We start from the raw sequence: 14814 nt of genomic DNA on the forward strand, positions 1-14814 counted from the left end.
CCAGTCCTTATAAGAACTTTTGTGGACCAAGCAGGTTGTGTATTAGTGTTTAGCAGACTGTACGTCAGTCCCTATACCGCTGAAGGACTGCTGCAGTATAGGGCAGCGGTCAGCAGTGGTGCACGTCAACCCTATCTATTGTGGACCGATAGCGGTCCTTACAGAACAGCAGACTGTACCGCACTCAAGCCTATGTACCGTAGCACCCTATACCAAGTTACCAGTCCTTATAAGAACTTTTGTGGAACAAGCAGGTTGTGTGTTAGTGTTTAGCAGACTGTACGTCAGTCCCTATACCGCTGAAGGACTGCTGCAGTATAGGGCAGCGGTCAGCAGTGGTGCACGTCAACCCTATCTATTGTGGACCGATAGCGGTCCTTACAGAACAGCAGACTGTACCGCACTCAAGCCTATGTACCGTAGCACCCTATACCAAGTTACCAGTCCTTATAAGAACTTTTGTGGAACAAGCAGGTTGTGTGTTAGTGATTAGCAGACTGTACGTCAGTCCCTATACCGCTGAAGGACTGCTGCAGTATAGGGCAGCGGTCAGCAGTGGTGCACGTCAACCCTATCTATTGTGGACCGATAGCGGTCCTTACAGAACAGCAGACTGTACCGCACTCAAGCCTATGTACCGTAGCACCCTATACCAAGTTACCAGTCCTTATAAGAACTTTTGTGGAACAAGCAGGTTGTGTGTTAGTGTTTAGCAGACTGTACGTCAGTCCCTATACCGCTGAAGGACTGCTGCAGTATAGGGCAGCGGTCAGCAGTGGTGCACGTCAACCCTATCTATTGTGGACCGATAGCGGTCCTTACAGAACAGCAGACTGTACCGCACTCAAGCCTATGTACCGTAGCACCCTATACCAAGTTACCAGTCCTTATAAGAACTTTTGTGGAACAAGCAGGTTGTGTGTTAGTGATTAGCAGACTGTACGTCAGTCCCTATACCGCTGAAGGACTGCTGCAGTATAGGGCAGCGGTCAGCAGTGGTGCACGTCAACCCTATCTATTGTGGACCGATAGCGGTCCTTACAGAACAGCAGACTGTACCGCACTCAAGCCTATGTACCGTAGCACCCTATACCAAGTTACCAGTCCTTATAAGAACTTTTGTGGAACAAGCAGGTTGTGTGTTAGTGTTTAGCAGACTGTACGTCAGTCCCTATACCGCTGAAGGACTGCTGCAGTATAGGTGAGCGGTCAGCAGTGGTGCACGTCAACCCTATCTATTGTGGACCGATAGCGGTCCTTACAGAACAGCAGACTGTACCGCACTCAAGCCTATGTACCGTAGCACCCTATACCAAGTTACCAGTCCTTATAAGAACTTTTGTGGACCAAGCAGGTTGTGTATTAGTGTTTAGCAGACTGTACGTCAGTCCCTATACCGCTGAAGGACTGCTGCAGTATAGGGCAGCGGTCAGCAGTGGTGCACGTCAACCCTATCTATTGTGGACCGATAGCGGTCCTTACAGAACAGCAGACTGTACCGCACTCAAGCCTATGTACCGTAGCACCCTATACCAAGTTACCAGTCCTTATAAGAACTTTTGTGGACCAAGCAGGTTGTGTATTAGTGTTTAGCAGACTGTACGTCAGTCCCTATACCGCTGAAGGACTGCTGCAGTATAGGGCAGCGGTCAGCAGTGGTGCACGTCAACCCTATCTATTGTGGACCGATAGCGGTCCTTACAGAACAGCAGACTGTACCGCACTCAAGCCTATGTACCGTAGCACCCTATACCAAGTTACCAGTCCTTATAAGAACTTTTGTGGAACAAGCAGGTTGTGTGTTAGTGATTAGCAGACTGTACGTCAGTCCCTATACCGCTGAAGGACTGCTGCAGTATAGGGCAGCGGTCAGCAGTGGTGCACGTCAACCCTATCTATTGTGGACCGATAGCGGTCCTTACAGAACAGCAGACTGTACCGCACTCAAGCCTATGTACCGTAGCACCCTATACCAAGTTACCAGTCCTTATAAGAACTTTTGTGGAACAAGCAGGTTGTGTGTTAGTGATTAGCAGACTGTACGTCAGTCCCTATACCGCTGAAGGACTGCTGCAGTATAGGTGAGCGGTCAGCAGTGGTGCACGTCAACCCTATCTATTGTGGACCGATAGCGGTCCTTACAGAACAGCAGACTGTACCGCACTCAAGCCTATGTACCGTAGCACCCTATACCAAGTTACCAGTCCTTATAAGAACTTTTGTGGACCAAGCAGGTTGTGTATTAGTGTTTAGCAGACTGTACGTCAGTCCCTATACCGCTGAAGGACTGCTGCAGTATAGGGCAGCGGTCAGCAGTGGTGCACGTCAACCCTATCTATTGTGGACCGATAGCGGTCCTTACAGAACAGCAGACTGTACCGCACTCAAGCCTATGTACCGTAGCACCCTATACCAAGTTACCAGTCCTTATAAGAACTTTTGTGGACCAAGCAGGTTGTGTATTAGTGTTTAGCAGACTGTACGTCAGTCCCTATACCGCTGAAGGACTGCTGCAGTATAGGGCAGCGGTCAGCAGTGGTGCACGTCAACCCTATCTATTGTGGACCGATAGCGGTCCTTACAGAACAGCAGACTGTACCGCACTCAAGCCTATGTACCGTAGCACCCTATACCAAGTTACCAGTCCTTATAAGAACTTTTGTGGAACAAGCAGGTTGTGTGTTAGTGATTAGCAGACTGTACGTCAGTCCCTATACCGCTGAAGGACTGCTGCAGTATAGGGCAGCGGTCAGCAGTGGTGCACGTCAACCCTATCTATTGTGGACCGATAGCGGTCCTTACAGAACAGCAGACTGTACCGCACTCAAGCCTATGTACCGTAGCACCCTATACCAAGTTACCAGTCCTTATAAGAACTTTTGTGGAACAAGTGAGTTGTGAATGTTTAGCAGACTGCAGCAGAAGGGCAGCAGTCAAGTATAATATCCTTTCTATATTTGGAAGAAAGAATATTATACATGTACAAGCCTATTACTGTACCACTGATACCAGTCCTGAAAAGAACCTTTGTGGAACTAATAATAACAGCAAGTCTTTAAAATTACCCTCACTGCCTGACAACACTGCTTCCTTCCTGTCCCTATACAAATTGGCAAAAAAAGAGAACGATTAGTGGTTACTGGAACAGCTCTTTTGTGGACCTTGATAGTAACAGCTAATGATGATGATGATGATGATGATGATGAAAGACTAATCTGGCTGTCCCTGTAGCATACACCGTCCTTTCCCTTTCTCTAAACTAACAAAAGACACTCAGGCTGCTGCAAGAATCAGCAGCACAGCAAACCTATCAACACCTAACACCTATACCAGTCCTGAAAAGAACTTTTGTGTACCAAATAGCTAGTGGTTTATCTCTCCCTACTCCACACAGGAACCTGTCCCTATCGTAACAGAAGAAAGAATGTAAAATGGCCACCGGATCGGGTGTATTTATAGGTTAGGGGGAATGTACAAGTGTCCATGTGCTGTCATGTCTCAATTGGCTGTCCTGTATCACATGATAAACGTGTCACCAAAGGTTAAAGTTCTTGTATACATTAAACACGTAAGTCCGCCGCGGCGAACGACGGAAAAAGGCGTTCGAACGTGCGGACCGCGAATGTCGGAAATTCGCCGCGAAACGACCGCCGGGCGAACCGTTCGGCCATCACTAGTGATCACATCCAAAGGCAGAAGAAGGAATAGTCATAATCCATTTCATACGCAGAGGAGGAGGGGAACCGTCACCAACACCCAAAAACACTGACTCTTACCATAGATGTACAGATAAAAACGCATGTAGTAAATCACCAAGGGGGAGGCAGTTTTCTATGCTGATTTCCCTTCGTCTACAGAAGCGCAATCATCTCAATGGGAGTCGTCCAATGGGAAAAGAGGATTCCTATTTCTGTTTAGTAGGCACTTCACTTCCCAGGAACTGCTTAAATCTCCAGACCAACAATCCTCCCAAAAACCATAGAAAACATAAAACAAAGTGGCCTCATTGCGCAGGTATACTGATAAACCAATAATCTTTTTATTCTCTAAAACCGTAGTTGAACTCACATTTAAGATGAGATATACAGGCATCAAATGACAATCGGCTACAGATGGAAAAAAACGAATGAAGACCACTCCTGTGCTCCTTCTGATGTCACCAGGTCCCAAAAAACGCCCGACGTTTCGCCACCAACGTGCGTCCTCAGGGGCATGACCATGACAGAAGAAGGAGAGCTATAAATACAGATAACTATCAAACAATTAGTGGCCTACCTTGATTCAGGTGTCAGTCTGTGGCTGCAATGTGCAACCCATTAGAAATCACCGCCGCCCCACCATGTTCCCAGCACATTCAATTGCATTCAAACAGGGGGAAGGTAAACAAGGTGACCACTTCCGGTGCGCCGTGCGTATCAAAACACCGGACTTCCGGTCTAAAGATGCGCTCCAGCGGAAAAAAAAACCAAATATAAACGAAAAAAGAGATAAAAAAATTGTGTCCTGCACAGGAGAAAACCCAAACAGACCATATCGATCCACCCAACGAGTGCCCCAGGGCATCCAGCCCCAGAAGCAACCTCGTCAGGTCACTCGGTATACCCGGAAGTGAAGTACGTCTCACGGCGCACCACTTCCGGTGTATAGATGCGTTCCACCTCACAGAGCCACTGCATGGATGGCAAACTTCCGGTCCTGCGCAGAGCACTCGGCAGCGAGGGAACAATTCTCTCAGTGTCTATGTGCTCAGCAGGAGTAAAACCGCCTGAAAACAAGCAGTCTACAACGAACATGCCCAATGCAACCGGCCACACAGAAGCAAAAGCACAAATATGAATGGAAACACCCACACCCCGCTTATCATGACCATAAACAGGGCAGAAATGCAGCATCCAATGGCCACACAGAAATGGAGAACTGCTGACCAAAGCAGCGATATGAACCAAACAAAACAAAAAAAAAATTTTATTTTGTTTATAAAATATGGAACAGCAAAAAAATTTTTTTTTTAAAAATAATTCAATTAAATTAAAACAAAAGAAAAGAGATATAAACTAATATATTATGTCACTAAAAATATACCCATAATATATCCCTTTTGATGGGGACCATAGAAAGGATATAATATCTCCAAAGGGAGAAAACAATTAAAATTAACCCAGCAGAGTCAAAAAATATCGCATAATACACCTATCCACCCAAGGATCTAGTATAGCTATATGGGAAAGGAACCATAAACATCGTACAGGAGCAAAGGAGTGGTATCCATGTACATAAATCAAAAATTAAAACACACACACAAAGAAATTCAAACAACTTTAGCTGTTACTAATAAATGCATTTACATCCCATTCGACATTCATGCCGAATGGGGCATAGCACTGAACCTGATAGATCCATTTAGTTTCGAGACGTGAAATTTCACGAACCATATTGCTGCCTCTCCAGTGCCCCTGAAATCTGTCGATACCCATAAAGATGGTGCCCTGAGGGTTCTTATTATGCTTTAGGGCAAAATGTTTCGATAGACTATGTTTTGGGAATCCTTTCTTAATATTGGCTATGTGCTCTTCAAGCCTGACGTGTAATTGCCGCTTGGTCCTCCCAATATACTGTTTCGAACATGGGCACTGTATTAAGTAAACTACATATTTGGAGGAGCAAGAAATAAATGGCTATCTGAAATGTTTCCAATGTCGAAGTTGACTGGAACGATTCAGTTCTCCTACCGGTGAGGGAATTCAGTTTACACGTGGGACATCTCCTGCATGGAAAAAACCCACCCATATTCTGAAAAAAGGAGGATTTCCTCGGTGGACTAATAACGTTAGGGGCCAGCTGCAGTCGTAAAGGGGGCACTCCCCGATAAACGACTTTGGGGCGTTCCGGCAATAAAGAACCAAGAACCTTGTCACCTTTTGAGTACATTCCAATATTTAGACACTATAGTTTTAATGTCATAATATTGATTGGAATAACTCGTAATAAACGAGAACCTAAAGGAAATGTCCTCAACTCTATCTCTCGTCCCTAGCAGCTCTTCCCTATCCTTATAGAGAGCTGCAAGAAAAGCTTTTTCTAAAATTTCTTCCTGATACCCCTTTTCAATAAAACGGGCCCTCAGAATGCCAGCCTCCTTAAAAAAATCCTCAACTTCGGTGCAATTCCGCCTTAATCGTAAAAACTGACTTTTGGGAATAGAATCCAACCAGACCTTATGGTGGCAACTATTAATGTTAATAAACCCATTGCGGTCAGTTTCTTTAAAAAAAGTTTTGGTGACAATCTTCTTATCTATCACCCTAATGTCCAAATCTAGAAAGTGAATTACCTTGCTGCTGGCTTCAAAGGTCAAAATTATGCCCCTATCATTTTGATTCAGGCCATAAATGAAATCCCTAAGTGACTGCAAACTACCTTTCCATAGGAGGAGGATGTCATCAATATACCGTTTCCAGAGAACCAGCTCTGGCTTGGCCTCGCGATATATGACATCCTCCTCCCATTTGGCCATAAATAGATTAGCCATACTCGGGGCAAATTTTGCCCCCATGGCGACACCTCTCTTTTGGACATAATAGGACCCATCATACCAAAAGTAGTTTTTCTCCATGGCATATTTAAGGAGGCTCATGATAAAATCAATCTGTTGCGGATGCAAGGTATCGCGTTGCAAAAAATACTCAACGGCCTCCATTCCATGTTGGTGAGAGATAATCGTATAAAGGGAGGAAACATCCGCTGTTGCGAAAATAAAAGTATCATCCCAACAAATATCTCTCAGCAGATTAATGACCTGCTTAGAATCCCTAAGGTACGATGGTGTATTTATCACCAGGGGCTGCAAAAAATTATCAATATATTTGCCCACCCTGGAAGTCACCGAGTCGATGCCACTGACAATCGGTCTTCCAGGGGGGCAAATAGGATCCTTATGGATCTTGGGTAGATAATAAATGATTGGTGTGCGTGGCACAATAGGAATCAAGAAGGCTTTCTCTTTTTTGGAAACAATACCATCGAGATGACCCCTATCAACAATTTCCACCAAATCCTTTCTATACTGTATTACAGGATTCCCTCTTAGCAAAGAGTAGGTGGCTTTATCGGACAAGAGACGTGTCATCTCGGTCCTATAGGCCTCTTTGTCTAGGATGACAATGCCCCCCCCTTTATCCGCGGGGCAGACTATGATGTCATCTCTATTTTTAAGTGTTTCCATACCCTTCCTAAACGTATATTCTTGTTTACTTTTTTTAACATTTAACTCCTGTAGGTCTTTCAAGACCAAATCTTTAAAAACTGCAACCGCTGGAGGAACAGGGCCTGGAGGGTTAAAAAGGGAGGCATTTGTTAAACTAGTGTGTCTAATCTCATTAGAAACCAAACTCTTCTTAGTAAAGGGATTCCCAACCATATACCTCTGGATATTAATTCTTCTGATGAATTTTTGAACATCTATAAAAGTTTGAAATTTATTCAGAGGTTTGGGGGGGGCAAATTTAAGACCATGATTCAAGACATGTTTCTCCTCGTTAGTCAAAACTGTTCCGCTCAAATTAAATAAGCCAAAATCCTTCAAATGCGCTTCCTTTTTTGTGCGGACCCGCCTCCCCCCTCTGGTACCCCTTTTGGGTTTAGGTTTCTCTTGTAATTCTGGGCCCCCTGAAAAAAACTATTTTCTCCTAGAGGCCTACCCCCTCCACCACCTGGTACACCAGTGGGAGGGTACCTTGGCTCCTGCCACCAGTCATTGGGCGTTCTAGGAGATCGGTTATTCCCCATAAAGTTATTGTTACTCCATTGACTGGGATACTCAGTGAGATAGCGGTCGTCCACATATGGACCTTCTCTCCACTCAAGTGGGGCAAAGCGATTTTGTGTATTAAGTGGTGGGGGTTGGAACGATCTCTGATTACCACCCCGTTTCTTCCCGCCTCCTCTACCACTACCTTTGGCTGGTGGTCCATGCTGTTGAGGATGGCCCGTATGTTGGCTGTTAGTAGGTAATTGGCTTAAACTAACATTAGATGAACCAACAGTAACATTCTGATGGTTTTGAACCTCCATAGAGGATTCAGCACCCCCCCCTCCCACTGCATTAGCTCCTCCTATCTTTTTGGACTGCCATTTAAATACTTCTTTTTTTTTGGTAGTCACCTAAATCTCTAAGATATTTTTTCTTCTTTTTGTTACGCTGTTCTATCCCCTCCTTTTCTAAATATTTTCTGAGAGATTCGGATTTCTCCAAATATTCTCCGGAATCTTTGAATGGTTTCAGATTCTCCCTAAGGACATTAACCTCGGCATCAACCCTCTGTAACTTCTCCAATTTCTTCCCCACCAAAAACTGGAGAAGCTTCAGGCCTGCGTCGTTAAAAAACTGAAACCACTCATTAGTATCTTCTACATCACTCAAAGGGGTCAGGTCCCACCTTAGACTTCGGGGAACCATCTTATCCAAAAGGTATTGTTTAAAAAAAGCAATATCCCATTTGGTATGCAATTCAGTAGTAAGAAGATTTTTTAGTCTCATAAACACTCCCCCCAAATCGTCATTAGGAACATCTATGGCATTAAATACACCCTCAGTGTCCACTGCATAAGCAGCCCTAAAATCAAAAATATCCATCTAAACCACAATCAAAAGCAACACAATATAAAATCCAGATAACAGAGAAAAGTGAAAAAATTTGTTGCGCTAAAAAGCAAAATCAATCTATATAAAACAAAAATAGCTGCTAACACAAATATTGCTGGAAACAATATATAAAGATATATGGACAATGATATAGCGCTCTATTCAAAACAAACAAAATATATAAAAAAGTTCATAAACAAAAATATAGTGAATGGCTTCAAAATACGATATCCTCAGATATGGTGATCACATCCAAAGGCAGAAGAAGGAATAGTCATAATCCATTTCATACGCAGAGGAGGAGGGGAACCGTCACCAACACCCAAAAACACTGACTCTTACCATAGATGTACAGATAAAAACGCATGTAGTAAATCACCAAGGGGGAGGCAGTTTTCTATGCTGATTTCCCTTCGTCTACAGAAGCGCAATCATCTCAATGGGAGTCGTCCAATGGGAAAAGAGGATTCCTATTTCTGTTTAGTAGGCACTTCACTTCCCAGGAACTGCTTAAATCTCCAGACCAACAATCCTCCCAAAAACCATAGAAAACATAAAACAAAGTGGCCTCATTGCGCAGGTATACTGATAAACCAATAATCTTTTTATTCTCTAAAACCGTAGTTGAACTCACATTTAAGATGAGATATACAGGCATCAAATGACAATCGGCTACAGATGGAAAAAAACGAATGAAGACCACTCCTGTGCTCCTTCTGATGTCACCAGGTCCCAAAAAACGCCCGACGTTTCGCCACCAACGTGCGTCCTCAGGGGCATGACCGTGACAGAAGAAGGAGAGCTATAAATACAGATAACTATCAAACAATTAGTGGCCTACCTTGATTCAGGTGTCAGTCTGTGGCTGCAATGTGCAACCCATTAGAAATCACCGCCGCCCCACCATGTTCCCAGCACATTCAATTGCATTCAAACAGGGGGAAGGTAAACAAGGTGACCACTTCCGGTGCGCCGTGCGTATCAAAACACCGGACTTCCGGTCTAAAGATGCGCTCCAGCGGAAAAAAACCCCAAATATAAACGAAAAAAGAGATAAAAAAATTGTGTCCTGCACAGGAGAAAACCCAAACAGACCATATCGATCCAATCAATGTGTACCAATTGGCCTACAGTATTCACCTTTTTATTATCTGTTGCTAGTATAGCAAGGGTCAGGCAGCCGCACTAAAGCTTAATGACGCATACACATATCCGACAGGAAATGTTGGATGTGAGCTTATTGTTGGAAAGTCCGACCGTGTATATGCTCCATCGAACATTTGCCGTCAGACTTTCTGCCAACAAATTTTCTAAAGGTTCTAAAAAGTTGTCGGCAAAGTCCGAAGCACAAAAGCTCACGCATGCTTGGAATCAAGCAGAAGGAGCCGCACTGGCTATTGAACTTCCTTTTTCTCGGCTCGTTGTACGTCACCACGTTCATAATTGTTGGCCAACATTTGTGTGACTGTGTGCATGCAAGACAAGCTTGTGCCAACATCCTTCGAAACAAAAATCCAAGGTTTTGTTGGCAGAAAGTCAGATTGTCTGTACGGGGCATAAGGCATTTTCTCTTTACGTGTGTGTGTGTGTGTGTGTGTGTGTGTGTGTGTGTGTTTTATATATATAGTTTCCCCTTTTATAAAAGGAAGTGTATGACAAGATTTTAGTATGGGTTGGTTTAAATACTCTTTGCATTTGTGTAGATGTATAATTAGAATCCAATATTATGTCAAAGGTCTTTTATTTATCTCAGTCGGGATTTGCACTTCCATACAAGTCTACTGGAAAGCAAAACCCACTTGAAGCGGGTTTTGTGTAAAAAGAGGTCTACTAGAGACCAAATGCACTTCTCAATGAAATCTGAATAATATTAGAAGCATCTCAAACTGATGGAAAACTATTGAGTGTGTGCTCCAGTGTGGTTTACTCGCAGGTCAGTGTACCTGCAGTTTTTCGTTAAGTGGGTTATTCATGCTTTACCATAGACTGCCATTAGATTGGGAATTTTTGGTAGTTTTCTGAGGCAGTATGCAGGACTTTTGGTACACTTTCAGAAAATGCACCCAAAACGCCCGACTTAATGGAAGTTTATTGCAAATCGCGGGTACACTGCACTTTTAAAGGGAAACCGCATCAGAGCAGTGTAAAAGGGGCCTAGGGAAAAAGAGGTTGTGCTATCATATGGTGCAGGGCTTGGTATACCAGGCAGCTTTTACCTGTACAGTAATTGGAAATATATTTCCCCATAATATAAGCTTATTTAGACCATGAATGCAAGCAGGGGCGGACTGACCATTCACACACTCGAGCACTGCCCGGGGGCCCCATGCCACCAAGGGGCCCCATCAGGGTTGCCAGCCTCAATAAAACCAGGGACAGTATGTAAAAATCTGTGTTTAAAAAAAAAAAAAAAAAAAGATTATAGCTTCCCCGTCTCTCCAGTATCTTTTCAGTGTGTATATGTGTGTATATTGTGTGTCTGTGTGTGTATAATCTATTGCCTGGGGGCCTCCTCATAATCTCCTATTGCCCGAGGGCCCCACAATCTTCTCCTATTGCCTGGAGGCCCCATAATCTCCTATGGCCCGGGGGCCCCATGAGTTTTCAGTCTGCCCCTGAATGCAAGACAGACTAGGACCTGTAGAATGTAGGAGATCAGATTTTTAGCAGAGTAATGTTGCATTAGACACCAAAGGCTGTGTACCCTGTCTTTATACATTCTTGCCACTCCGCTACAGAATTGCTCATACTGGAAGGCTGCAGGAAGAAGGTAAAAATTATGCATTTTATTTTGCTATTAGTTGTCTGTCTGCTACTCGGTATGTCTTATTATGTCTAATGCAGTATGAATAAATATAAAAGTGAATCTAATTGCTGTAGGCAGCTTCCCTTTTTTACCTTTTGGTCATTAAATCTACAAATTTGAAAATCACCAGTAAAACGTAGCTCTAACAATTTATCATCCCACAAAAAAAAAAGGAAGACGTAACCAAATTCAATTCTCTTTTATTCCTAGGACGCTGCCACCATTACCTGTTCATTGGAAACATTATATGGAAAAATGACTAGTTCAGAAAGCTTCTATGCAGAGAAAATGCAGGAACTACAGAAGCAGCTGAATTCTGTAAAGAAGGCCATCAATACCAACTCCAAGGTGACGTACATTTTACATTACTGTTCCTTAGATGTAGCTGCAATTTTTTTTTGATATTCCTATTCAGATCATGTGAGCAAAACAAGGATTATAATAAAGGATAAGTTTGCCTTTTAAAAATAAATAAAATAAATGCACATCTTTTTGCAGGTTTTTTACTAGAAGCCTGGAAAGCTCTGCAGTAGTCCTGCATGGCACCTACAATCTGCTGATCGCGGTTGCCATGTTGGATTACTGCAGACTTGTCAGTGTATCTGCTCATACTGTGTATAGACAGGCAGATATACACTGACGGGAAGTATCAATGGACTACTAGAGCACTCAACAGCTCCTAGGTAAAGAGAAGCTCAGGTGTGTTTGCAACCCGCACGTGCAAAGCCGACAGGAAATCGGCAAGCAGTTAGCCATTTTCCTGATCCGCGGCTGCAGAGATCGAGAAATGTCTCACTACCTGTGATTAGTGCTGTGCAGTGCCGACTTCCTGGCGGCCTCTATACGTGCGGGTTGTGAACACGCCTGAGGTCATCCTTACTCCTAGGTAGTTAATTGAGAACTGCAAGCCAAAACCTGCAAAGGCTGTCGGTACTTGTAGTTTCCCATTCACAGAACTCTGTGACTGACGTGGCCAGGTAGGCATTTTTCTTTTCATTAGTGACAGTGAGGGGGGGGGGGAATCCCCCATTTGCTGTCACTAGATGCAGCAGATCGGGAAGATGCTGCAGGAATGGGAACATGTTTCAACCTAAAAACGGATGTAACATGTTCCCTAAGGTGAACTTATCCCTTAAAGTTTGTTGCAGTCTTACTCTTTTCTGTTCTGTTCAACCTGACACTTGGATTGCAATCATTTTAAGACAAATTTGGTACATGGTGTACTGAATGTCCCTCCCCCATATTGCCATACTTTCCATGGTTACAAAAAATGCAATTTTCAGTTTTCTGGCAGCTTGAGAATTTTAACTGGCTGAACATTAACCACTTGCCTACCAGTCACTTGCACCCCCTTCCTGCCCAAGCCATTTTTCAGCTTTTAGTGCTGTCCCACTTTGAATAACAATTGCCCGGTCATGCTACACTGTACCCAAACAATTTTTTTTATCGTTTTTTTGGTGGTATATTTAATCACTCCTGGGTTTATTTTTTTACAAAAAAAATAAAACAATTTTTGAAAAAAAATGTTTCTTACTTTTTTTTTCTGTAAATTTTGTAACTAAGTAATTTTTCGCCTTTACTGATGTGCGCTGATGAGGCGGCACTGATGGGCACTGATAGCCTGGACTGGCTGGCATTGATGCGGCAGCACTGATGAGGTGGCACTAATATGCTGCACTAATGGGCACTGATAGGCGGCACTGATAGGCGCTACAGATGGGCAGCACTGATGGGCAGCACTGATTGCCAGCACTAACTGCCATTGCTAATGGGCACTGATGGCACTTGTGGGCAGCGGTGGGCACTGATTGCTGCCACTGGTGGGCACTATATGCTGGCATTGGTGGGCACTGTTAAACTGTATTTATTTATTACAATCGGGGCACTGATCATTGCCCTGATTACATCTCTAAATGTCCCCCTGTGAGGAGATGCCGCTGATCGGCTCTCCTCACCTCACACTCTGTCAGTGTGAGGCGAGGAGAGCTGATTACTGGCATCTCCTTGTTTACATGTGACCGGCTGTGATTGGACACAGCCGATCACATGGTTAAAGAGCCGCGGACGCAGCTCTTTATACAGATCGTGGTCACGCTGTGTCCTAGCAAGACGGCGCGACTGCGATCGCCGCAATGCGCTGCCCCGCGAGAGCCGTCGTATCGCGTCACCCCAGAACATAAGCTGCACTACCCTGCCATTATTTGATGGTGGGTGGGCAGCAAGCAGTTAAGAAGCAAAAGGTAATTATTAATTATTACCCTTTGTCTACCAAGGTACGTTTATAAATGGCTTAGTAAATAAGGGGTTAAAACAAGCTCAAAATTGCTGCAGCTGTGATCTTGGTATTGATTCTTTTATACAAATAAAGATTGTTGCGCTAACTCAAAAAAATATAAATAAAATGGCAGCTCGCACTATATTGCAGGGAACAATATGCACAATATAGACAAAGAAAATGCGGCGCACAAAACAAAAAATATAAACACATTTAAAGTAACGCATTCATGTGTAAAAGTCCAAAACAGGTACTGAAAGTTCAGTAAATCCACAACAGATCTCCCTCCACCTCTTTCAGCAGAGATCAGGATAGTAGGGGTCCCATCACCATCACCCAACACGACAGACCCTTACCATCAGTGCAACGATAATGCACAAAATAGAAAAGCCACTTTGCTCCACTACTCCTCACAAGCAATACACTGGAACCAGAAATCTCTCCAATCATGAACAGGTATTAAGATTTCCATGCAGTTCAGTAGTCATGTGGATATAGAAAAATAACAACGCTCATTGCGCAGATATCTTAAAAAACGATGCCCAATTTATTAAGAAAAAACAATTCCATTAACATTTAAGTTGATTAAAATAGGCAAAACAACTGAAGCGTCCAGCGCTTCAGTGATAGTCGCTGTAATGCACTCTGTCCAGGTCCCACATTAAGCCAGGCTCTGCCCAACGTTTCGACACTTCAAAGTGCATCATCAGGGGCAGCGAGGGGCTTTAACTGGTTCCCGACTAGCTCACACATGTTTACTGTGGCACATTGGCACTACTGCACGAAAACCTGTATGGGTACGGGATCCCCCTTAAGAGCTGCCAGAGGGCATGCATTCCCCCGTTGCACATGGCTGGCGGGTGTGATTGCGTGCATGAGAGCCAGCATGGACAGGTGTGTGTGTGTGTGTGTGTGTGTCTAAACACACAAATCCATGTTCTGTCAGGGGAGAGGAGACCTTTTGTTTATTCCTACTAAGTAGGAACAATGATATGTCTCCACTCCCAGTCAGCCCTATCCCCATACAGTTAGAACACACTGAGGGAACATATATTTAACCCCTTGATCTCCCTTGGGGAAGAAGCCCTCATC

The 14814-nt window shown here is 43.9% G+C and overlaps 1 protein-coding gene across 1 annotated transcript in view; it reads left to right on the forward strand.

Annotated features, from left to right (window-relative positions):
• LDAF1 (lipid droplet assembly factor 1) overlaps positions 1–14814 on the forward strand; it is a 222249-nt gene that overhangs the window by 60764 nt on the left and 146671 nt on the right. Inside the window, exon 2 of the mRNA XM_077448991.1 lies at positions 11658–11795. Coding sequence (XP_077305117.1) covers positions 11703–11795 — 93 coding nt within the window. The 5' untranslated portion in view covers positions 11658–11702. The remainder of the gene's footprint in view (positions 1–11657; positions 11796–14814) is intronic.

The sequence above is a fragment of the Lithobates pipiens genome, unplaced genomic scaffold (assembly GCF_037356315.1).
Source record: "Lithobates pipiens isolate NorthernLeopardFrog02 unplaced genomic scaffold, aLitPip1_a1.2 Scaffold_22, whole genome shotgun sequence".
NCBI classification, from domain to species: Eukaryota; Metazoa; Chordata; class Amphibia; order Anura; family Ranidae; genus Lithobates; species Lithobates pipiens.